Here is a 22274-nt window from a genome sequence, read left to right as displayed (position 1 = left end):
GGGTGCGGGACTGGGGTGGATCAGAGTTGGAATGGGGATGCGTTGGGGTGCAGGATGGGGATGCATCGAGATTGGGATAGATCGGGGTGCAGGATTGGTGTTGGGATGCAGGATGGGGATGCACCAGGGTGTGGGATTGGGATGGGGACACACTGGGGTGCAGGATGGGGATGCGTCAGAGTTGGGATGCATCGAGACTGGCATGTATCAGCATAAACTGGGACGCAGGATTGGGGTTGTGGTGCAGGATGGGGATGCATCTGGATGCACTGGGGCAAAGGATTGGGACGGGGATGCACGGGGGCGGAGGCCTGGGGCGCACCGTTCCCCTGGCCTCAGCGACGCAAGTGCAGCGGCGTTTGCCGGCGTCAGCGCCCCGCGGCCTCGCACGAAGGCTCCTTTTGCACACTGAGCGCCAGTTTTGTGGTCCTCTTGATGTAGTCCTTCCCGCTGCTGAAACAGCGGCTTGGTTTGTGGGGAGTGTGCAGACGTGATGTGTGGAGGGGATGGCCCGAAAGGAAGCGAGGGCTGGTAGGAAACACTCAGCTGAAATGAAATGAGGGTGAGAGTGGGGGGAAAACCCCCGACTTTTGGCAAATACAATGATTTTTTTCGTACTTGTCACTTTAAACTTGTAATATTTCATCTCTCCTCCCAGCAACCCGATGTGGTGGGTTTTTCCATCCATCCTTTTTTGCAGGAGGAAAGGGAGCAGGAGGGGGTGGTATTTGGGTATGTTTTGGTAAGCCAGAGCGCAGCCCCACGTTGGGGCATCTGCTGTCGCTTGGATTGATTTCCCCCCCGCCCCCCACGCTTCAAGGGGAGAGAGCTGGAGGCTTTTGAGGAAGATCGGGAGGAATTTAGAGCACCGCAAGGTTTGGTGGGGGGTGTGCGGGGACCTGCTTACCCCCACCGAGAGCCTGAGCCATTCCTGGGTTTTCCAAATAATAATAATACCAGTTATTTGTTATGTTAGAAAAAATGGGAAAAGCCCCCAAAGTGTCAAAACCTCCAGGCGAAGCTGGAGGCAAATTGAAATCGCTTAAAATCCTAATGGTTTAGGGGCTTGGTAAAAGGAACAACTTTAAAAAACCTCACATTATTGAAATCTCTAGTGAGGCGCGTGGCACGGGGGTGTTTCTCGCGCTGCCCCTGCCAGGGGCTCTCGTTTGTGCTCGAAGTGATGGGAAGGCTAGAAAACAGAGCGAGATTGTGCCGATGTGTAAAGGGGAGCTGAGCGCCTGCGAAACCCCTCGAAGCAGCGAGGTCTTTGAGCCGCCTGATGTCTGGCAGCAGCTTCCGCTTCTTGCACGAAATCTCCGCTCCTTCCAGCCGGGCTTGGTCAGGCATGTTATCGAGCCTTTGCCTTTGTGTTTTGGGTGTGGGTGACCCTTAAATAACTTACCTGAAGCTTTCAGCAGTGCGCTGGCTTTAAAAGTATGTTAAAAACGTATATAAAAGTTTTAAAAAGGGTATTCTGTGATGATGTTAATTAAAAAGGAGTGCCTGCCTTGGATGTGTTGGATGCGACGTTGTGGTGTTGCAGGATTGTAGCAGAAGAGTTGCGCTGTGGAAGTATCGCAGGAAAAACCTCCTAGAAATTAAAATCCAGGGAGTGTCCAGGGGGATGGGATTACTCTGCTGTTTTCCTCACGTTCCTCCACCGTCTCTGCTGTCTCGCCCCTGTGATGGAGGTGTCCCTCCTTGCCTCCTGTGCCCTGGGGAGGAGCCTGACCTCCCTGCGGCCACCCGGCGAGGCGAAAGAGGTATTTTGGCAATGCCAAGCGTCTCTCGGCAAGGCAAGAGCAGAACCTGTCCGGCTGCATTTCCCCCCCCCGCGTCCCATCAGGTTCCTCCCTTGGGTTGGAGCCAAGCCGCCGGCCCCGCGGCTGGGCGGCTCCCGGCTCAGTGACGCATCGTCTTGTGAGCCGCACTCGTCGGCCAAGGGTCTGTGTCTGGGCTGAGGCCGGGCAACTCATAACACGTGAATGCTCATCAGCGCAGGTGAAATGGGGATGGTTTTAACCCACGGCTTCATTTCACCCCTCCCCCTCTTTCGCAGGTGATCGAGGACTTCTATAACCGCACCTGGCTGTACCGCTATGACGAGCCCATCAGCCCTGCCACCCTCACCACGCTCTGGTCCCTCTCCGTCGCCATCTTCTCTGTCGGAGGCATGATCGGATCCTTCTCCGTGGGGCTTTTTGTCAATCGCTTCGGACGGTGAGTGCCGAGTGTGGGGGACCTATCAACAGGGGGGCTGTGCAGCCTCACCCCGCCCTGGTGTCCCGGGGGGGCGGTTTTGGTCACCTCCCTCTGGCCAGGAGCTGGTGTCTGGGTTCTCCCGACACCTCTTTAGCCTCTCTGACCCCTGTGGTCCTCCTCCCTTCCCTCCCCAGACGCAACTCCATGCTGATGTCCAACATTCTCGCCTTTGTGTCCGCCATCCTCATGGGCTTCTCCAAGATGGCTTTCTCCTTTGAGATGCTCATCCTTGGCCGCTTCATCATTGGCCTCTACTCAGGCCTCACCACTGGTTTCGTGCCCATGTATGTGGGCGAGGTGTCGCCCACTGCGCTGCGGGGCGCGCTGGGGACCTTCCACCAGCTTGGCATTGTCGTGGGCATCCTCATCGCACAAGTAAGTGCTGGAGAACTGGCTTGGGGAGGGGGAAGTGGGGTTCCCCACACCTGCTGACAGTCGTTGGGGTCCGCAGGGGATGGTGCTGTGCAGCAGTGCAGGGCGTTGCCTGTGCCGTGCATCCGCATGGTCCTTTGGAAGGAGATGGGGCTGGAGGGAGGGACCTGGAGCTCAGCAGGAGTGGGGATGCTGGGAGAGCTTAAGGTTTGGGCTGGGCAGCATCAAAACACGACGTCTGTTGGCCACCTGGAAGCAGCACAGCTGCCTGTGCCCCTCTGATGGGCATCGGAGCCTGCCATCAGCCTCGATCACCCATCAGCAGCAGAGCTGGGCCCAGCTCAAGCTGGGAAAGGGTGGCTCAACCCCTTCTCGTTCCCAGGTGTTTGGTTTGGACTTGATCATGGGAAATGAGTCGCTCTGGCCGCTGCTCCTGGGGTTCATCTTCATCCCCGCCCTGCTGCAGTGCGTCATCCTGCCCTTTGCCCCCGAGAGCCCCCGCTTCCTCCTCATCAACCGCAACGAGGAGAACAAAGCCAAGAGTGGTGAGTGCCATGCCTCGTCCCTGAGCTCTTCCCACCGTGCGGGAAGGTCCTCAGCTGCTCCTGACCCCACCTCGTCCCCGTAGTCCTCAAGAAGCTGCGGGGCACAACGGATGTCAGCAGCGACCTCCAGGAGATGAAGGAGGAGAGCCGGCAAATGATGAGGGAGAAGAAAGTGACCATAATGGAGCTCTTCCGTTCTCCCATGTATCGCCAGCCCATCATCATTGCGATTGTCCTGCAGCTGTCCCAGCAGCTCTCGGGGATCAATGCGGTGAGTTTTGAGAGGGCCCCCGGTGCCGCAGGTGCAGCTTGTTTCCCCCTGAACTTGGGTTGTGCTGGGTCCAGGTGAGCGTCACGTGGCAGGTTGGTGCCGACCTGACGTCACTGCCCTTTGCAGGTCTTCTACTACTCCACCAGCATCTTTGAGAAGTCAGGTGTGGAGCAGCCCGTCTACGCCACCATTGGCTCTGGTGTGGTGAATACGGCTTTCACGGTTGTTTCGGTGAGTTTTGGCCCATCAAGCTCTCGCCGGGGAAGGTGGAGAGAAGGGGCCTTTCCTCCAGGCTGGGGCTGTGCTGACGGACGCCTGTCTCCATCTGACAGCTCTTCGTGGTGGAACGAGCCGGACGCAGGACCCTCCACCTCATCGGCCTGGCAGGGATGGCGGGCTGTGCCGTGCTCATGACCATTGCCGTGACGCTGCTGGTGAGTGGCGAGCGCTGGGGTGACGGGTCCCGCATGCCGCCCCTCACTGTGGTGCCGGGGAGGGGGGAGGAGGAAGGGCTTGTGGGGAGGTGGTGGCTGAGCTGCCCCCACTGCCCGGGTCTCTCTTGAGGTCCCAGAAATCCAGCCTCTGATCTGGAGAAACCTCACTCTCCACTGCCAGCACCACTCTTGCTTGAGTCTCGCCATCTGGGGAGGCCAGTGCTTCATCCTCCTGCGCTGAGCTGACCTTCTCTCTGCCCCTCGGTCTAGGACCAAATGCCCTGGATGTCCTACCTCAGCATCGTGGCTATCTTTGGGTTCGTGGCCTTCTTTGAGATTGGTCCAGGCCCCATCCCCTGGTTCATCGTGGCAGAGCTGTTCAGCCAAGGCCCTCGTCCCGCTGCCTTCGCCGTGGCCGGACTGTCCAACTGGACCTCCAACTTCATCGTGGGCATGGGCTTCCAGTACATCACGGTAACCCTCCCCTGCTGCTGCTGGAGCTCGGGCTGGGAGCGTGGCCGGGGCTGCCAGGCCTCACCTTGAGCCCTAAAACCTGGCCTGAGCCGCCTCGGCTGGGCGAAGGGCCCTGGGGAGGAGGGGTGGGGCTGGGCCCTGGGAGCTGGGCTCTGATCCTCCGGAGGGGGAGGAGGAGGAGGAGGAGGAGGAGGAGGAGGAGGAGGAGGGGGTCCAGGTCTGGGGTGCTGGTGGCAGGCGTGGGGGTCCTTCAGCCGTGGTCCGTCGCTCTGGCACCGGTGACGGCGCACCACCTCCGGCGCTCACCCCTTCCTCCTCTTCTCTCCTTCCCAGCAACTCTGCGGCTCCTACGTCTTCATCATCTTCACGGTGCTGCTAGTCCTCTTCTTCATCTTCACCTACTTCAAGGTGCCGGAGACGAAGGGTCGGACCTTCGACGAAATCGCCTCGGGTTTCCGTCAGGGGGGAGCGAGCCAGAGCGACAAGACCCCGGACGAGTTTCACAGCTTGGGCGCCGACTCCCAGGTCTAACCCGCCCGTGGCCCCGCCCGGCCCCGCCCAGCCCCGCCCACCTTCTCTCCCGAGTTTGTTGGGTTTTATTTTTCAAAATGCTTTGTACAGAAACCAGGACGGAGGGAGTGGGGGGGTGGCTCTTGGCCTGCACCCCTTTCCCACACTCCCCCACTGGTTTATCGGGGACAGACTGACCTATTTTATTATTATTATTGGTTTTTTTTTTGTTCTGCTAGAAACGATGTTTTTTTTTAGCTGGTTTCGCGTCCAGGATTTCAAAGCCAATAGGTGTTTTAAAAACCTCCGCCAGCGGGAGAGCAGCTCCCTTTTTTTTAACGACGCGATAGGTTATTTAACGAGAAATCACGTAGCGGAAGTTTTTAAAGCTGGAAACTTTTTTTTAATATTCTAATCTTAGGAGAGAAAAAAAAATCACGTAAATTTGACTAAATTTTAAACCAAACGAGTTATTTTTTAAAGCAACCCGACTGATTTCAAGCCCCCGGTGGGTTGGCAGGTGGGGATTTCCCCGCCCTGGGGAGTGGCGAGGACGGAGCAGTCACAAAGGTCAATACCCCGTAGCCGGTTGCAGAGCGTTGTCTCCGCCAGCGGCTTCTCCTCTCCCTGCCTGCGTTTTGGCCGGGGGAGGAAACGGGGAGGAAAAACATCACTTTTTTTTTTTTTTTTTTACCTTTTTTCCTTTTTTTTTTTTGGCTTAATCTTGGCAATATTTGCCCGCCGGTGAAGCGCTGGCAGCCCCACGACCGCTGCCGCCCCCAGCCCCGGCCTCACCAACCTTCATCGTCAGGTGGATGCATCCGTTTCCTGCTCTTTGTATAGACTGGAAGATATTTATATTATATATATTTTTGTTCAATGGTTGTTAATAGTAGACGTTTAAGTTATAGCGTTTCTGATTTGCCAGAGTACTGTAAATATTCTCGGAGTATATTCACGTTGTATAATGTATACAAAAAGGTACAGACGCAAAGGTATAGTTTCTATAGCGGAGAGAGCTTGTACAGGGTTAGGATGACTTTTGTATAGTTCATTACCTGCACTGTAGTCGTATCTATTGCACTGAACGCCAGGCTGTAGTATGGTTAAAAAAAACCCACAAAAAAAGAAGAAATACTGTCCTTTTCCACCAAAACTGAAAAACAAAAAGCCCCCAGACCCCCTTGGGAAGAGCAGCCCCGCCCACGCTGGCAGCTCCTGCCACATTCCCAGGCACTTATTAATTTTTTTAAACAGTATCTTTTTTTTTTTTTTTTTTGGTTTTTAATTTATTTGTCCGTTTTGTGAGCGATCACGCTCGACCACGCGTGAAAAGACAATAAAGGTGGCGGTGGGAGGACAAAATGCATCCCTATACAAAACCGCCCCGTGCTCGACCCGTCGCCTCTCGGCGCCGCATCCCCGCAGCCTGCACGTGTGTGGTGGTTTTATATTTAAAAAAAAAACACAAAACAGAACACAAAAATACGTAAGTGCCAAGAGGACGGTGTGTGGTGTGCTAGCAATAAACGCAAATGTATGCAGCCGCCGGCCCGCCGCGTCCCGCGCCTTCATTTCGGCTTCGCTGGGCGTTGCCCTTCCCTCGCAGCAAGGGTTGGGGGCCCGGAGGGGTCCTCGCTCGGCGGTGGGTCTCCCCGCCTCGAGGCTCGCAGGGATCAGGGGCTCCCCCCGCCTCGGGGGCGGGTGCGTGGCCTTGCAAAGCTTTTGCTCCATGGGAACAACCCTCCCAGTTGCAAAACGCCCTCCCTGGGCAGAGAACTGGGCCTTAATTGCCCTGCGCAGCCCCGGAGCTGGTGTCCCGGGGGTACCAGGCGGGAGCCTCGACCCGCTCTGTCCCCTCGCTGGACCCTAAAACTTGCCCCCCCGGCTCTGCCCGCGGGGTTGTGAAGAGCATTTGCTGTGGGACAGAGGTCTTGCCTCTGGCTGCGATCACCTGCGCAGGGCAGGGAGGGAGGCCGCCGCCACTTGGCGGGTTATTTTTATTTCCCCTTGAACAGACAAAGTGCCAAGAGCTGCAAGTCTGAACACTTTTGGGCAAAAATCCTGCTGATTTTGGTCACTTCAGGCTTTTTTTCTATTTATTGAAACGCCTCCTTGCCCTGAAGTGCACGCACTGGAAATGGCTGTTGCAACATGTTGTAGGAAATAACTCTTAAAACCTTTCAGAGCTCCCAAAGATGCTCTTTAGCTGCCCAGGGCTATTCTCATCACCGTTTCCATTCCCAGCCCTCACCCGTTGCCGCTCCCAGAGGTGCTCGGCTCCGCGCAAAGTTAATTTTCATGCCATCTTTCATGGCGTTAGACAGCCGGGAGTGGCAACACGGACCCGCTGGCCTGGCACGTCGGCGGGCTCAGCCTGGCTGCAGCGCGTCCTGAGGGATTACTGCCGCCGTCCAGCCCGCGGCTCCAAATCCCCTGGCCACGGTGACCCAAATCCTCGGTGCCAGCAGGCGCTATCCCCCCTCCGGTGTCCCCCGTCCTGCGGGGTGGTCGCTCCGGCCGTGGCGAGACCCGGTGAGGGCGGATGCATCCACCGGTGTCTCCCATAGGAGTATTTGGGGGTCTCCCACCCGTTACCCCCCAAGGCTGTCTCCCCTTGGGCCCCTTGTGCACCCCAGCGAGCGCTGTTCCCCTCTGTGTGGTGCCTGTGGGCTGAAGTGGAGCCTTTCCCTTTACTGGCAGCATCAACCCCTTCTAATTGCTCAGGTCCCAGCTTGACAGTGTGTTTGAAAAGCGTACTTGACTCCATCCCAATTCAGCAAGGCAATTAAATGCACTCATAAATCCTCCTGAAGTAAATGAGACTTAATCGTAGGCTTAAAGCTCAGCTGAATTCAGCCCTCAGCAGCAGGGCGAGTTTCCCGTAACCTCTTTCCCAGCTGTGCGAGGCCGTCACGTGCTTTGGTGTCCGAACCATGCAGCCTGTGCCCGGTACCGCTCTCCCGGGGTGCCTTTGCCGTCACGCCGAGGGGCAGAAGCCCGCGGGAGCTGCAGGTCGGGAGCGCGCGTGGGGCGGGTCTGCACGCCGATGCTCATGGTGACACCGGGGGCTGCCTCCTCTTGAGGCTGGTGTCGGAGCTAACGGGCTGCCGCTGTGCTGGTGAGCTCTTGGCTGCGAGGAAACCACGTCTCCTTTGGATTGGAAGCTCTGACTGGCGCTAGCAGCGTTTTAGCCCTTTCCCTCGAGACTGCTGCAGTCTGTCACGCTGCTCTCGTGCTCCCCCCGGATGCAAGTTCTTCCATGGGTGGAACAAGTGAGTCCCTCGTGCCCAGAGCTACGAGCGCAGCAGGAAGGGCGAAGGCAGCTTTGGAGGCGGCGGCGCGCTGTGCAAGGCCTGGCCAGGGCCCAGCAGGTCCTGAGGAGCCGGCGCCAAGCACCTGCGTTAGATGTGCAGCAAAGACCTTCCCTGTGTCCCCTCCCTGCATCGAACTGAAAAGCAAATTGAGGAAAAGAGTGACAAATACACCTCAGCTGGTTTTATCTTCTGGACAGGCAATGTGAGGGCGTAAGCAGCTGTTTGCTCATTCATAAATCATTGGATAATCTAAAATAAATAAATCATTAGAACATGATTTATTCGTCATGTGTTGGTTGTACTTTTGTTTCCCACCCTCACGCTGTTCCTCTGTAACGCTCTGCTGAGGTTGAGCAGCACATGAAAGCTAACTCATACCAAAAAGTTTAACTTTCAAACACCTCGAGGCAGAGTGAGACACCCGCAGAGGTGATGGCAGCAGGAAGCACCCGTGGCTCGCAATGCTTTTTGTTTTCAGCAGCCTCCTTCAACAGCTAACCCAGCCAGACCCCGCTCTGGCAGAGAGAGTTCTTTATTTTGCGTAGGAAGGCTTGGAGTTGATCAACTCCAACAAATGGCCAACGGCTTCTAGAGACTCTCGTTGGGGCAGTTGTTTCATCAGGCCAAAGGCTTTCATCCCCGCCTCACGCGCCTGGAGTGAAACAGAAAAGACAAGGTAATTGTCAGGAATTTGGATTTTCTTAAGGGGCAGCTAAAGCACCTGCCGAGGCTCGCTGGCGTGGCTGCACTGGAGCAGATCCAGGCTCAGCCGCCCGCTTCAGAGGGTGACCTGCACAAGCCGCTTTACAGGAGAGAGTAAAGCTGCCAACAGGTATCATATTTAGGATCCAGTGGTGCCCGCAGAAGGGATTACCAACCCCGTCCCCACTGTGTCGCAGATCATCACCTCCCGCCCGATGCAGCAGCTCATCCCAACATTCCCAAAGCTATTTCAGGGAAAAACTGGCTGTATTGACTCAGTCTGAACAAAATCCCTCGTTTGCCTTGGTGGCTCTTCCAGGGATTAGACATTCTCACAGTTATAAAGCTGTGCCTTTTTTTTCCCCTCCTTTGAATTTGTTTCTTTGTGTCTTCCAAACACTGGCTCACATCATCCCGGCTTCCTCTGATACAATGACGAGGCCATTAGTAATCTCTATTTTCACCCTCCAAAACAGAGGCAGAAGAAACTCGGGCTTCTGAGCGCTTGGCCCGAACAAGGAGGCCTGATTTCCAGATGGTTTCTGCTCAGCACTTCCTCACAATCAATGATTTTTAAAGTGGAGAATTGGGCACTCTGAAATGCGCAGTCACGCCTGAAAGTTTTAGTCAATAAAACAAGGGTGGGAATTCAAAACTGAATTACGGGGCCCAGCAGAGCGAGCCTACGTTAATATAAGGGGAGTTCCAGGGAGCCCGGCTCAAGGAGAGGCACATGCAAGGCCCACGTCTTGCTTGCTCTGTAAGACCCGACCTGGTGCCTAAGTGCAGCCTGGGACAGGCAGCAATGCTGCCAAGGTATCCCAGATAAAGGAGGAACCCCAAAAATGTGGATAAAACGTGGAGCCCTCAGCACAGGACAGGCATGGACCTGTTGGAGCGGGTCCAGAGGAGGCCACAGAAATGATCCGAGGGCTGGAACACCTCTCCTCTGAGGACAGGCTCAGAGACCTGGGGTTGTTCAGCCTGGAAAAGAGAAGGCTGTGGGGAGACCTTACTGTGGCCGTTCAGTGCTTAACGGGGGACTATAGGAAGGGTGGGGGCAACCCCTTTAGCAAGGCCTGCTGTGACAGGACAAGGGGTGACGGTTTTAAAGTAAAAGAGGCAGATTTAGACTAGAAATACGATTTTTTTTTACGATGAGGGTGGTGAAGCTCTGGCCCGGGTTGCCCAGAGAGGCTGTGGATGCCCCATCGCTGCAAACATTCAAGGTCAGGCTGGATGGGGCTCTGAGCAACCAGATGTAGTTGCAGATGTCGCTGCTCAGGGCAGGGGGTTGGACTGGATGGCCTCTAAAGGTCCCTTCCAACCCAACCCATTCTGTATTCTGTGATTCTAGAGCTACAGTATCCCCCATGGACGGCCTGGCAGGGACCAGAACAGAGCCGGGGCGCTTTAGCAGCCTTGGCAGAGCGCAGATCGCCCGCAGGCTTCGGTCAGCGCTGCGAGGCTGCTGCGGGCCTAGGAGAGGTGCCAGGCGAACACAGGCAGCTGCCTTCGTGAGACGGGACGAGCACTGGAACACAGTCAGGCAACCCGCCTGGGCCCTTCCACCAGATGAAACGTACCTTTGATAGATCCACGATCAGGTAATAAAGCATGGCGAGAGCATGCAGAACTCTGGCAGTTTCCCCAGGTTGTTGCTTTGGTGCCCGCTCTCTGATATCTAATACTGCATTCAGGACTCGGATGGCTTCTGCTTGCCAGGTTTCAGCTGCATCGAGGATGAAATAATCTAGTTGGCTGTATGTGCGCACGCAAGATAATATATTCAAAACCATCCAATTATCTCCTCTAGACATCAAAGCATTTCTGCTACAAGCATCAACGCGGTATCCCAGCTCCATGCAAATTCCATACCCATTAACAGATATCTTTTCATCCACTCAGTAATTGTGTTGATTAGCCTTTAGTAAGGATGTGGAGTCATAACAGCTGCATGAAAAGAGCAACTTTCATACTTCTGTCATAACCGATGATGGTATCGCATAGCCCTGTCTTGGTGTGGTTCCCACTGGATGGAGACAACGCCAGGTAAAGGGATTTACCAAAGTGTTTCTCTTCTCTGACAATATTCTTATTAGCATAGATGGTAGAAAGAAGACGAGTCCAGACCAGAGTCCAGCCTGGCTTCAGAGCAGTGTAGGGCAGCACACGAGCGCGTTTCCTAACGCTTTGTGCACCTTTATGGCCCAGTGAGAGAATCCCCAGCTTCTCTCCCCAGAGTATTCTCCAGATTAATACATCCAATTATCAGTACACGCCATTCGGTCGTGTCCTGCTGCTTCAGGGCTGTAAACCTGCCTCAGTGGGATGAAAGGTCACTGTCACACAATGAAATGGAGACAAAGGAGCTGCAGAGAAATGAGAATGTTGAAGTGGAATTGGATCCTGAAAGGCAAAATCTTGTATTGTTACAGTCCCTGCCAAGGGCCCCGTAAAAAGGAGCGCGTAAACAAAAAGGGCAAAGCCGCGTTTCCACTTGAACACCCTCATTCCTAAAGCGGCCTCGTTCCTTTCATCCAGCACAATCCACCGAGCACCAACACCAGAAATACCCGTGATTCCGATTAAATTTGGTCTACGAAATGGCGCGCGAAGCCCCAACGCCATAAATATGACCGGTGGGATGTACGGATTCGTTAAAATCCCATCTTGCAAAGGGCTCTGCACAAGAGCGGTGCTTACTCAGATGGTCTTCGCTGCCTTCCTTGTCCTCGGTCAATGGAGACATTTCCGGCCGTGACTTGAGAATTTGCTCCTGCGCTTGAACTGACTTCACCAGAAAGGCGTGCCAGATGTCGGTTACCTATCAGGAAGCACATGAATTATTTCGCTTGTGTGAATACATGGCATTTAGCAACTAGTTGTTCTATAAACAATGTGTGCTGCAGTGCACGCCCCTGCCACAACAACCGGCGTGCCGGCTGCTCGGTGAGCTGGCTGCTGCCAAGCTGGGTGCTTCACGCAGAGGTCTGACCGCTCGTCTCCCAGCGGCAGCCTTAGTTGGAAGCTCACTTCTCTACCTGACCATTAATTTTCATCCAGCTTGAACAAATATAACTAAATTCTCAGACAAATGCAAATTTGGCTGAGGTTTGCCAGAGGAACGGAGGCAGATCACACAGCGGCCAGAGCCTTGTTTCCACAGAAAATCAAGCTAAACAAATGAAAGCTCATTTTTTTCTCAGCAATTAGTGCGATTAGGTAATTGTAACCTCCCTTGCTTTATCACTCTGTTGTGACGATCTTTTATCAGCCTGACTTTTCATCGATTCTCTGCATAAATTTTACGTGGCTTGTTTGTGTCCCAGTACCGCTCGGCAGCTCTTCCCTGGCCACGGACACTCCTTGGCCACCCTCTGCTCCTGTGACTCCCCTCAACCTCCGGTGCAGAGTATTTGGTAGCAAAGCTGGTTTTTAACAAGGTTTGGCTGCCCGAATTGAAGACAAGTTGAATAACAATTTTTAACCGAGTACAGAATGTCTCTCTTCCGGTTTTAACTCAGAGGAATATTTCATGAGAAAAGGGTTTCTGAGATTGATCCTAAAAGGCAATGCTGGCACTTGATATGGTTGCCGTCATATTAAAAGCAGTCAGAAACAGGAGAAACATTGGAAAAAGCACAGAAAAAACCCAAGAAATATATAGAGGATGACCTTTGCTTTTACCAACCTCAGCATAGAGTGAGTTTGCTACGTCCATTTTGTTCTGGCGAAAGAAAACATTAGCCATGTGGAAATACCCTCCAGAGGTCTCAACAGATTTTAGTCCAAACGCAGAACTAGCAAGGTAAACCTGAAATAGATCAGTATTTAAAAAAAAAATGCAGAAGTTTAGTGTTCCTATCAAACCTAGAAAATGTTTCATTATGGATTAATAATATTGCAAGCATTCAGGTTTTTTCTGTGTAACTATAGTGTTAGTTATACCTGATTTTGACTGTAAAATGTGGTACTAAAAAAAGCCATATTTGGGGTTTTACACAAAGGAATGTGGCGGCCCCAAACCCCCGGCTCGCTGGGGCAGAGCAACCTTATCACAGCGTGTTACCCTGCTGAAGCATGGGGCAGGTTCCCCACACCTCCTCCTCTCCCTGTACAACCCTCATGCCTTCAAATGCACAACCTGCTGCCGCCTTTCAGCTCACCAGTCCTGCCCGCGGCGCCTGTTTCTCCCCCCCGAAGCCCCGGCCAAAGCCAGGGGAGCGGGGAGGCAGTGGTGCATTCCAGCTATTCTGAGCTGGCGTGTGACTCTCAGCAGATCTCAGACACGCAGCCAAAGTTCAGGCAGGTCTTGGGCCGCTGTGACGTAGACCAGGGGTTTGCTAATAGCAAGAAATTATTACCTGATGCCCTTTCAGGCAGCGGATTTGGGGTACCTCAAAAAACAATGGCACAGTGGGGAACCTCTCCCAAAAGGTTTACAGACTAAGCAAAGGCAGGGTTCTATATAGTATAGCAGAAAGGATCTAATTCTCCTCAATCGTATGTCATCATTAACACCCACACAAAGCTACTATCACATTCAACAGTAGTGGGTACACATCACTCTGCACTGGATAAATTTAGTCTACACGGGACATAAATAGGATGTCGTGGAGTTCATCTGCCTTTGGGGGATCAAATGACAGGCAAAGCATCCTCCATAGCTGTTTCAAATCTGACAAACTGCTCGCGGGGCTGAAAAGATTGAATGGGGGAAAACGCTATTGAACCAGACTTTTAGGTAGTTAAATTTGTTAAATAACCCTGACAGAGAACTGCTCTCTAACAGAAAAGTATAGAGGAAAAATGACAGCCAAAATAGGAAGTAACTTATCCATTGAATAAAAGGCAGCTGTACCAGTCTGGGGGAGGAATGGCTGTTCATCTCAGGACCGTAACTGAGCTGACCGATAAATCTATAAGCAGATGCAGTAAAGACAAGGATGATGTTGCTCCAAGGGAATAAGGATAACTGGTAAAACACAACTTTGGCAACACGGGGCTGCGCAGGTGTTTTAGGTCTAGAGAGTTTAGGTGTTCATAATGTGGATCCTCTTGGTACTGAAAAAATCAGGGTTACAAATCTGGCTGCCGGCATTTTCCTATTGACCTGGAAGTGTCGGAGAAAGAGGTAAAACGGAAACGTTTCTGTATTTGAGTGGGCTTACATCGTTCGCCAGGTGATATAAAGCCTGTTCAAAGTTTCCTTTGGCAGCACAGAAAAGTCCCAGACTACGCTGTAACTTATACTGAACGGCAACACTGCAGCCTGGAGTACTGAGGACAATCCACTCGGCTTGGGAGAGATACTTGGACGCCTCTGGAAGATGGCCAACACCTGAAATGACCCACAGAAATAAGCAGGATAAAGAGCATTTTAAAAATGTAGATCAGAGAATACTGCCCATTAATCCTTTGCAGGAGTTTGCTGTGGAGACCTAGCTCGTGGGTTCCCCACTTCTGAGTGCTCCTTAGTCCAGCAGCCATTCAGAAAATAATTTACAGACTGGCTGAGCGTCTGGAGCTCCAACAGAAGCCAGGAACTCTGTATTGCATTCAATATCGCTGAAGCATAAGTTCAAAACAGGTTAGCTACAGGTGGCCGCTAATGACTCAGGTATTATCACACTAGAATTACTCATGGGATTTTTTTTGCCCTTCTCTCGCCACACCATTTACGACAACCCTTGAGATCGCTCAGTTCTGCCAGCAGAGCATTGTGTGGCAATTGTTTACAGGAATTTCTCAGCCCTTTACGCCGGCAGCTGAGGAGAGTGGCTGTACCTGCAAAGTCCTAGCCTGACTTTTTTTGTAAAGCATACAGTCAATAAGAAAAAGCCCCGCTTCAGGCAGAGTGCACTTTTGTGAATGAACGGAGGCATTCCTCTGATGCAATGCCCTCAGAAATGTTTGCTGGTTCCCTGAGATAAGAGAGCAGGCAACCACCCTTGGGAATTTAATGCTCTGGAAAGTCATACGAAGTCACAGAGGTAATGAATGGATTTTCATACTGCTTTTCTTGTGGGAATTGGTAGAGATGGAGAAAACATTTCATTTGCTTTCATTGACCTTTTATCACTGATGAGTGATTCTTTTCCCCAGACGGACACAGAAAAGGCCAGAGGGTGGTGGTGTGTGACTTCTCAAATCTCTCTGAAATGCCCTTGAGGCAGGGCTGGGCAGAAGCACGGCACAACATTGAAACACAGAGCTGGTCCTTCCCTGATAAATGGTGAAAGGAAACCAGAAACCTGACCCAGGGGAGGTCTTGCCCTTGCCAACGTTACTATTTAGACAATACTTACCAGTGGAGGCCTCAGCCAAGAGGAGATAAACGGGCACCAATTGCACAGAATTTGAGCCGTACGCTTCAGCGCTGAGACGCAGCGCACGCAAAGCTGCGGGCACCGCTTCTTTATGCTTTCCATCCAAAACAAACTCCCGGGCTGTGCTGTACGCGAGATCGATGGCAGATTTCTGCAGGGAAACATAGCAATGGGACAGAGCGAGAAAGGAGAAGGAGAAATAAAATGCATGGCCTCTATTTACATTCAAGTTCGCAAACTCTAAAAGAGCGACTGTAACTTTTTTGTGTCAGTAATTAACAGATGGAAATTAAAGCTGTCATATTAGAGCCTGGCTTTCACTCCTACTCCTAGCAGGAACAGCTTTGGACATCCTTGTAGGTCATGCGGTGTCTTACGAGATGAAGAATCCTTTATGCCTATAAAAAAGGGCTAATAAGGCTGCAGCAATAAAAGCTGTGAAGCACGGTAAATGATCATCACAAGACCATAGAAAAGATTAGGCAAAGGGGCTACGGCGAGGTTTTGCTGACGGTAATAACGGTGACTCATAGCAGGCAGCGGAACGGATGGCTTGCCAAGCCGGTGCCAGCATGGCACAGCTCCAGCTGCAGGAGACGTGGTCTGGAAGTGAGGAGAGAGCTCCTCACATGGTGCTGCAGCTTCCCCCCACCCTACCCCGGCCAGTTCTGGGCCCAGTGTTTTGGGCACAGAGTCTGCAAAGCCAGTCAAAATCAGAACACCTGAAGGTACTTGCACTCCTGTGTATCCATCACCTAAGCCAGGTTTGGTGGTCAAGCAGCTCCTGCAGCATTTGTTTGTTGTCAGAATCCACGTTTCCTGTACATAGAATTGCTTCCTGCCTCTTGCTGCATCCAGAAGCCCATGCTGCATTTGGTCTTTTCACCTTTGCAGCACCAGTTCTATCCACCAGCTCCAGAAACGCATCTCTGCTTGAATGCCTGTTCCCTGCCAGGAGCTCTACAGCAATTATAGATGTTGTGCCCTTACAACATGCCGAGGGATGCCAGCGAGAAAGAGCCAGGATGCTTATGTATCTATTTCTCTTTGCTTTCAGTGTAATTATTGCCAACTCCCAACAGTTCTGCATTGGCTTTTCCCACAAGCAGTGCAACGGGAAAGCTGCCTGGAAACAAATCCTGTTGCTGGTGTGCCTAGCAGTGCTGCCACGGTGAGCCAGCAAGGCACTCGCTCTCCTCTTGCTGCGAGGCCCGGGCAGGCCTGTGCAGCGAGTGCCGGCAGAACATAGTTTTACCTCTTTGTTGCCTTCTGCTTTACAGCTGTGGCTGAGCAGAGTGCTTTTGGAGGCCAGGCTTTGGCGTTTTGCTGAGCTTTAAGTGCTTGGACAGAGGCAGAGGCAGAGAGCGTCGTGCCATGTGTGAAGGAACAGCTCAGGGATAGGGAACCTCAAGGACAGTCTGCGAGTATTTCCTGGAGATCCTGGCTGAGATACAGGGATGTCCTTTCTGGGTAAATGAGAGCTTTGAAGAACACACCTCAGAGCGATAGCACCCTGCCACAGCAAGGGGAGCCAAGAGCTAGAAAACACAGCAGTCACCCCCTCTCTAGCCCGCGAGCTACAAGCACGTCGAGAGCAAAGAAGGCACGCACCAAAGCCAAGCCACGCAGGGGGAGCGTGTGGCGCCCAGGAGAAAGTCAGCACATGCCCAGGGCAAGAAACACTGAAAGCTGTTATTTATCAGGCTGCCTCCTCTGCCCATGCCACTCTGCAACCGGCACCCGCCTTGGTGCGTGTGTACCAAGCCATTTGCCATCTGGGGAGGTGCTGGAGACCGGGATCATTCTTTTGTTACTCCTTGTCAGTCAGATCATCGCTGCTTCCCATGACGTAAGCGGTCTTGAAACATCTGCAGTGACGACAAGCTAAGGGCTAGACTCTTGCACAGCTCCCAGGAGAAGAAAGGGCAGAAGACAACAAAAGCCCTGCAGCGCTGAATATTTAAGGCTGCGCAGTTACAAGCCTTGGGGGGATCATTAGCTTTGGCCCTGCACAGTTTTATATCTTGCCCGTTGCCTCACGCCCCCGGAACCGCACACTTTGGGCTCTTTTCATGTGTGTTGCAATTACAGAGGTTTCTCTGAAGATGCCCCCACGCAGTTTTCCCCTGGTTGGGGTTTGGGGAGGCTGAGGACCCCAGCTCCGCTCCAGGTGGATGCAGGGGGTTGGGAACATGCTTGGGGTTCAGTTCCACATTCATTTGATCCCTTGCAGGCACCAAAAACGACGGCATGCTTGAAGAAATGACGATTTAAAGAGAAAAGCAGGCTTCCAGTCAGTTTGAGCTGAAACCAGCTGTCGGCAGGGCTAGTGTCGGTGCTGGAGGACTGCCGCAGCCAGCTGAGGCACAGACCTTTTCCCGTGCCCAGGGGCTGCGGTAAGCTGACATCACGTGGGCAAGCGAGGCTATTCTACAAACAGAAACTTGGAGGTTTGTCAGTGTGGAGGTACTGTCTGCAGGCACACCCCCGGCTATGTTGACAAAAGCAGATTTCTATCAACAAAGCTTTGGAGTACAGACCACGACACTCCTCACCTCCTGGCTCTCAGCGCTGTGCACCTTCCCTTCAACCACAGGGCATTTTGATGTTCACAACCTTCCCTGTGTCCCGACTGAGGCTTGAGCCGCGTGTTTTCTAAACAAACACCGTGCAGGAGTTTGTGAAGTACAGCAGAAATGTTCAAAAAATAATAAACCTATGGGCAAGCTTTGGGCAGAAGGCTTTTTCTCTGATCGTCATGAGACCATGTAGCCGCTCCCTGAGCACCAAGGCCTTCTTTAAAGTATTTTTGTTGGCTCTGGGAAAACGATGAAGCCACCAAGACGCGGCAGTAGAGAACCTCACCCTCTCCACGCTGCTCTTCCAACGCTTGTCAGCCCAACTAGGCCCGACGCTGTCTACCCTATAGCTTGCTGCACATAAAGGCAGGCTTTGTTTGTGGGCTGGGGGCTGCAGTCTTGCTGTGAAAGCAAGCAGGTAACAAACAAGATGTCTCCACATTTTCACTCCTTTCTTAGGAGAGAATGAAGAGAAAGTACCCCTGCACATTCCGTTCCCAGAATCTATTTTATTTAAATAGTCTGGAGACAAAGGTCAAAGAACAAATGTAAAAGGGTTGTTAAAAATCCTCTACTTCGAAAAAAAAATCGGAGTCTGCTCTCTATGACTTTTCCCACGAAATCATTCCAAGCCTCGGCTCAAGCTGCAGGTTTGCAGTTGCCACCTGCTAACCTAGGTGTGTGCTGCAGTCAAGGGGAGTGACTCTCACTCCTCCACCAGCCCCATCTTCCTGCTGTCTTCCCCTGGAACCTAATAAAAACAAATGATTAGCTTCCAGCTAATCAAGGAGTACTTCCCTGATCTGGAAGTCTCATGGTCTTTTGTAACATTTATAGCACAATTTTAGTTGCTATAAAATCGATGATGTAATAGCACGTGCTTTCAACATCAGCATTCAGTATGTAGGTAAAGCATCTTGGACAAGGTTTAAGCAGTTCAGGATGCAAAACAACCCCACCACCACCTGCAATAAGAACAATTTTAACTTTGCTTCTTTGCAGACTTCATAAAAGCTCAACTTAAACGTAACCTGGAAAAAAGGAGCTTATGCATTTTTCCTGACACTTCTGGGACGTGCTGTTCTAACACACCTTTTCTGGACTTCGGTCAACAATCTCACCAGCGCTTTTCAAACAGGTGGGATTTCAGTGCCTAATTCCTACAAAGCCTAAAGGAATCTGCTGCCTAAAGACTGTCATGAGCTTTCACCAAGCAGGACTTTTGTCTATGCAGGTTCCACCCCTTTTAGACTTTGTCTTTCTGGATGCTCCCAGGAAAGACCATGGCAAGGAGCCGGTCACCAAAGTACTAGCACCTGGCCCAGAAACAACCTTAAAAATAATACATGATGTAAAACCCATACAATTAATGTTCTTCTCGGTGGCACTGTTTGATCGCTACCAGCTCACTTTCAGCTGTTCTGTCATCCTATTACTCTGCAGTCAGGAGTTACACAATGATAGAAGGATAATTTATTTTTACGGGCAAGATTTTAAGTAGCAGATGTATTTGGGCGGGTTATTTTATTTTATCAACATAGTGGAAAAGCAGATCCTGCCACCCCATAAACAAACAAACAAACAAAAAAGAGTTCAAACCCACTTGGGCTGGAAAGGAGCTGCACATCTGCACCGCCCACGAGGCCAAAAAGCAGAGATAAAAGACTGTACATAGTGGGAAACAGCGTTTAAAATTGGCCAGGTAAACAAAGGGAGGGGACTTGATTTTTGGCCAGGTAAACAAAGGGAGGGGACTTGATTTCTTTGCTCCCCTGCTTGGAGGAAGGGGAATCCCCTTCCTCAGCAAAGGATGCGGACACCCTGTAAGAGGCAAAACGCAGCTGGATCCCCGACTAACTGGGGAGATGGACTAACTGCCTGGAACGGCAGGGGATCCAAGATTGCCGCTGCCTAAGGAAGCTCAGGACTTTGAGTAAGGGCTGCGAAAAAGGCCAGAGGCTCGTAGAATCGGAGAGAGGATGCTCCCAACCCCCCCTTATTGTAGAGTTTTTGTTTAAAAAAAAAATTAAAACTCTGCAGCTAAGTCCCAATCAACCAATGAGGTGCCCTCCCAACGCTACGTACATCAAAATATCAGAAGAAGAGATCTAATAAAATTTCACTGGCAGCACTTTGAAGTGGCACTAGTTTCTCTTGTACATACCTGCTGCTTCACCAGCTGTTTGTTCCACGCCATGTTTTCTTTCTTTTTCAGAAAGGAGAAAAGGGAGGGATGTACGGACTGAAATCAGCAGCTGGCACATTCGCTCCTGGATACTAACCCCCCCGGCTTTTTGATGATCTACATCACTAACAAAATAAGGGAAGAATGGTACTTTTGTCTGCTTGGAAATGATGTAAAGGGAAGATTATTGCCTGTTATATCTTCTGGACTTTCACCACAAGAACTGCCCACAACAGCCACCAGCCCTCAGCCTCCTCACAGCGTACGATTATACTTGCTATTCCCAAACGGGACCACAGCACTGTCTTGCCCAGTGATCGTGATTCTGTATGCTGAAACCTTATTTAAATCACTCACAAAACTCCTCATACAGTTCAGTTTGAGCAAATGCCTGGCCTTCAACACTGAGGTACATAAAAAACCTCAAAGCCAAACCAACCCCAAGTCATTGTGAAACCGATGAAATGTGTAGTAAAGATATGACGTCACTGAGGGCCCTGTGTAAGTGAAGATGTTTGTGTAAACATCCAGAAAGCTCACTGCGCTGCTCTCTGTTTGATGCGGGCACTGTTGGAAGCGAGGAGGAATGCTCCAGCTGAGCAATTGGTGAGCATGCTCCAGTTCCTGCTACCCTGCCTGTTGAGCTTCATCCTGGGCCTTCTCCCTGTCTCCATCCTGGGCCTCGTCCCTGCCTGCTGAGCTTTGTCCTAGGCCTTGTCCCTGCCACCCAGGCTTCATCCCTGTGTCCAATATCTTGTCCTGGGGCTTGTCCCTGTTATCTGAGCCTCATCCCAGGGCTAGTCCCTGCCTCTTGCCTTGTCCCTATGTCCCATACCACATCCCAGGCTTTGTCCCCATCTCTCAGCCCATGCCCTAGACCTGTCCCTGTGTCCTAGGCCTGTCCCTGCCTACTGGGCCTTGCCCGGGGCCCTCTCTGTGTGCCGTAAGCCTCGCCCCAGGGCTAGTCATATACTCATAGAATCATAGAATGTCCTGAGCTGGGAGGGACCCACAAGGACCACCGAGTCCAGCTCCTGTCCCTGCTCAGGACACCCCAAATTCACACCGTGTCTCTGAGGGCCTTGTCCAAGTGCTTCTGGAACATCGCCAGGCTGGTGCCGTGATGCCTCCCTGGGGAGCCTGTGCCAGGGCTCCACCACCCTCTGGGGGAAGGACCTTTCCCTAATGCCCAGCCTAACCCTCCCCGGGCACATCTCCCTGCCATTCCCTTGGGTCCTGGCATTGGTCACCAGAGAGCAGAGACCAGCCCTGCCCCTCCTCCTCCCCTTGGGAGGGAGCTGCAGAGCGCCATGAGGGCTGCCCTCGGCCTCCTCTGCTCCAGCTGAACAAACCAAGGGACTTTAGCTGCTCCTCGTATGGTTTCACCTTCACCATCTCCATGGCCCTTCTCTGGACACTCTCCAGTAGCTTTATACCCTTAATGTCCTGTGGTGCCCAACACTGCCCACAGCACTCGAGGGGAGGCCACACCAGCGCGGAGCAGGGTGGGACAATCCCCTCCCTCACCCTGCTGCAATGCAGGGCTTGATGCACACCAGGGCACACTCTTGGCTCGTGTTCAACTTTCCGTCAGCCAGAACCCCCAGGTCTCTCTGCAGAGCTGCTCTCCAGCCCCTCATTCCCCAGGCTGTCTGTACAGCCAGGGTTACTGTGCCTCAGGTGCAAAATCCAGTGCTTGTCCTTGTTAAAATCCATACAGTTGGTGACTGCCCAGCTCTCCAGTCTGCCCAGAGCCCTCTGCAGGGCCTCTCTGCCCTGTCCCTGACCCAGACCACATCCCAGGCCTTGTCCCCATCTCTCAGCCCCTACTCTAGGCCCATCCCTGTGTCCTAGGCCCAGCGCTGCCTCCTGGGCGTCGCCCGGGGCTCTCTCTGCGTGCCGTGAGCCTCGCCCCGGAGCTGGTCCCTACCTCGTGCCCCGTCCCTGCGCCTCGGGACCGCTCCTGCCTCCTGGACCTCGCCCGGGACCTTTTCCCCGCGCCCTCAGCCTCGTCCCCGCCTCCGGGGCCGCCTCCCGGGCCCGGCCCGGGGTCCGCCGCCCGCCGCTGCCAGCGACGCTTTCACCACCACCACCACCACCACCACCACCACCACCACCACCACCACCACCACCACCACCACCACCAGCAGGGGGGGGGGGGGGGGAGGAGCAGGACTGGAGGGGAGACGGTAGAGACCCCGACACCGCGCCCGGCCCCGCCGCCTCGCACAACCCTCCACGCCGAATCCCCTTCAGAGCCGCGGCCGCGTTTCCAAGGCGACGCTTCC

The 22274-nt window shown here is 52.8% G+C and overlaps 2 protein-coding genes across 5 annotated transcripts in view; one reads left to right on the top strand and one right to left on the bottom strand.

Annotated features, from left to right (window-relative positions):
* SLC2A1 (solute carrier family 2 member 1) overlaps positions 1-6423 on the top strand; it is a 13122-nt gene extending 6699 nt beyond the window's left edge. The window contains exons 3-10 of the mRNA XM_075114156.1: positions 2063-2223; positions 2400-2640; positions 3020-3182; positions 3266-3453; positions 3580-3684; positions 3786-3887; positions 4158-4361; positions 4695-6423. Of these exons, the coding sequence (XP_074970257.1) occupies positions 2063-2223; positions 2400-2640; positions 3020-3182; positions 3266-3453; positions 3580-3684; positions 3786-3887; positions 4158-4361; positions 4695-4892 (1362 nt within the window). The 3' untranslated portion in view covers positions 4893-6423. The remainder of the gene's footprint in view (positions 1-2062; positions 2224-2399; positions 2641-3019; positions 3183-3265; positions 3454-3579; positions 3685-3785; positions 3888-4157; positions 4362-4694) is intronic.
* ZMYND12 (zinc finger MYND-type containing 12) lies at positions 6133-22274 on the bottom strand. Of its 4 annotated transcripts, none has more exons than XM_075114193.1 (8): positions 22220-22274; positions 19966-20111; positions 15202-15373; positions 14065-14234; positions 12585-12707; positions 11597-11717; positions 10477-10622; positions 6133-8840 (listed from the first exon to the last, which is right to left on the bottom strand). In XM_075114193.1, the coding sequence occupies exons 2-8, from the start codon at positions 19996-19998 to the stop codon at positions 8721-8723; spliced, it is 885 nt and encodes a 294-aa protein (XP_074970294.1). In that variant the 5' UTR covers positions 19999-20111; positions 22220-22274; the 3' UTR covers positions 6133-8720. The 4 variants fall into 4 exon arrangements, with proteins under 4 accessions (XP_074970294.1, XP_074970293.1, XP_074970295.1 ...); XM_075114192.1 differs by lacking the exon at positions 22220-22274 and adding an exon at positions 21917-22105; XM_075114194.1 differs by lacking the exon at positions 22220-22274 and adding an exon at positions 21917-22105 and having other exon boundaries at positions 19966-20007.

This window comes from Phalacrocorax aristotelis, chromosome 19 (assembly GCF_949628215.1).
Source record: "Phalacrocorax aristotelis chromosome 19, bGulAri2.1, whole genome shotgun sequence".
In the NCBI taxonomy this organism is placed as follows: Eukaryota; Metazoa; Chordata; class Aves; order Suliformes; family Phalacrocoracidae; genus Phalacrocorax; species Phalacrocorax aristotelis.
The sequence above is the reverse complement of the archived record's forward strand: the minus strand, read 5'-3'. Positions and strand labels throughout refer to the sequence as shown.

Bases quoted from the DNA above. Each gene is read 5' to 3' on its own strand.
- ZMYND12 (XM_075114193.1), bottom strand. From the start codon at position 19,998: ATGGCGTGGAACAAACAGCTGGTGAAGCAGCAG. The intron at 12,708-14,064 runs GTAAGCCCACTC...GATCTATTTCAG, and splicing joins TATATCACCTGGCGAACGAT to GTTTACCTTGCTAGTTCTGC. The intron at 8,841-10,476 runs GTACGTTTCATC...GTTTCACTCCAG, and splicing joins TGATCGTGGATCTATCAAAG to GCGCGTGAGGCGGGGATGAA.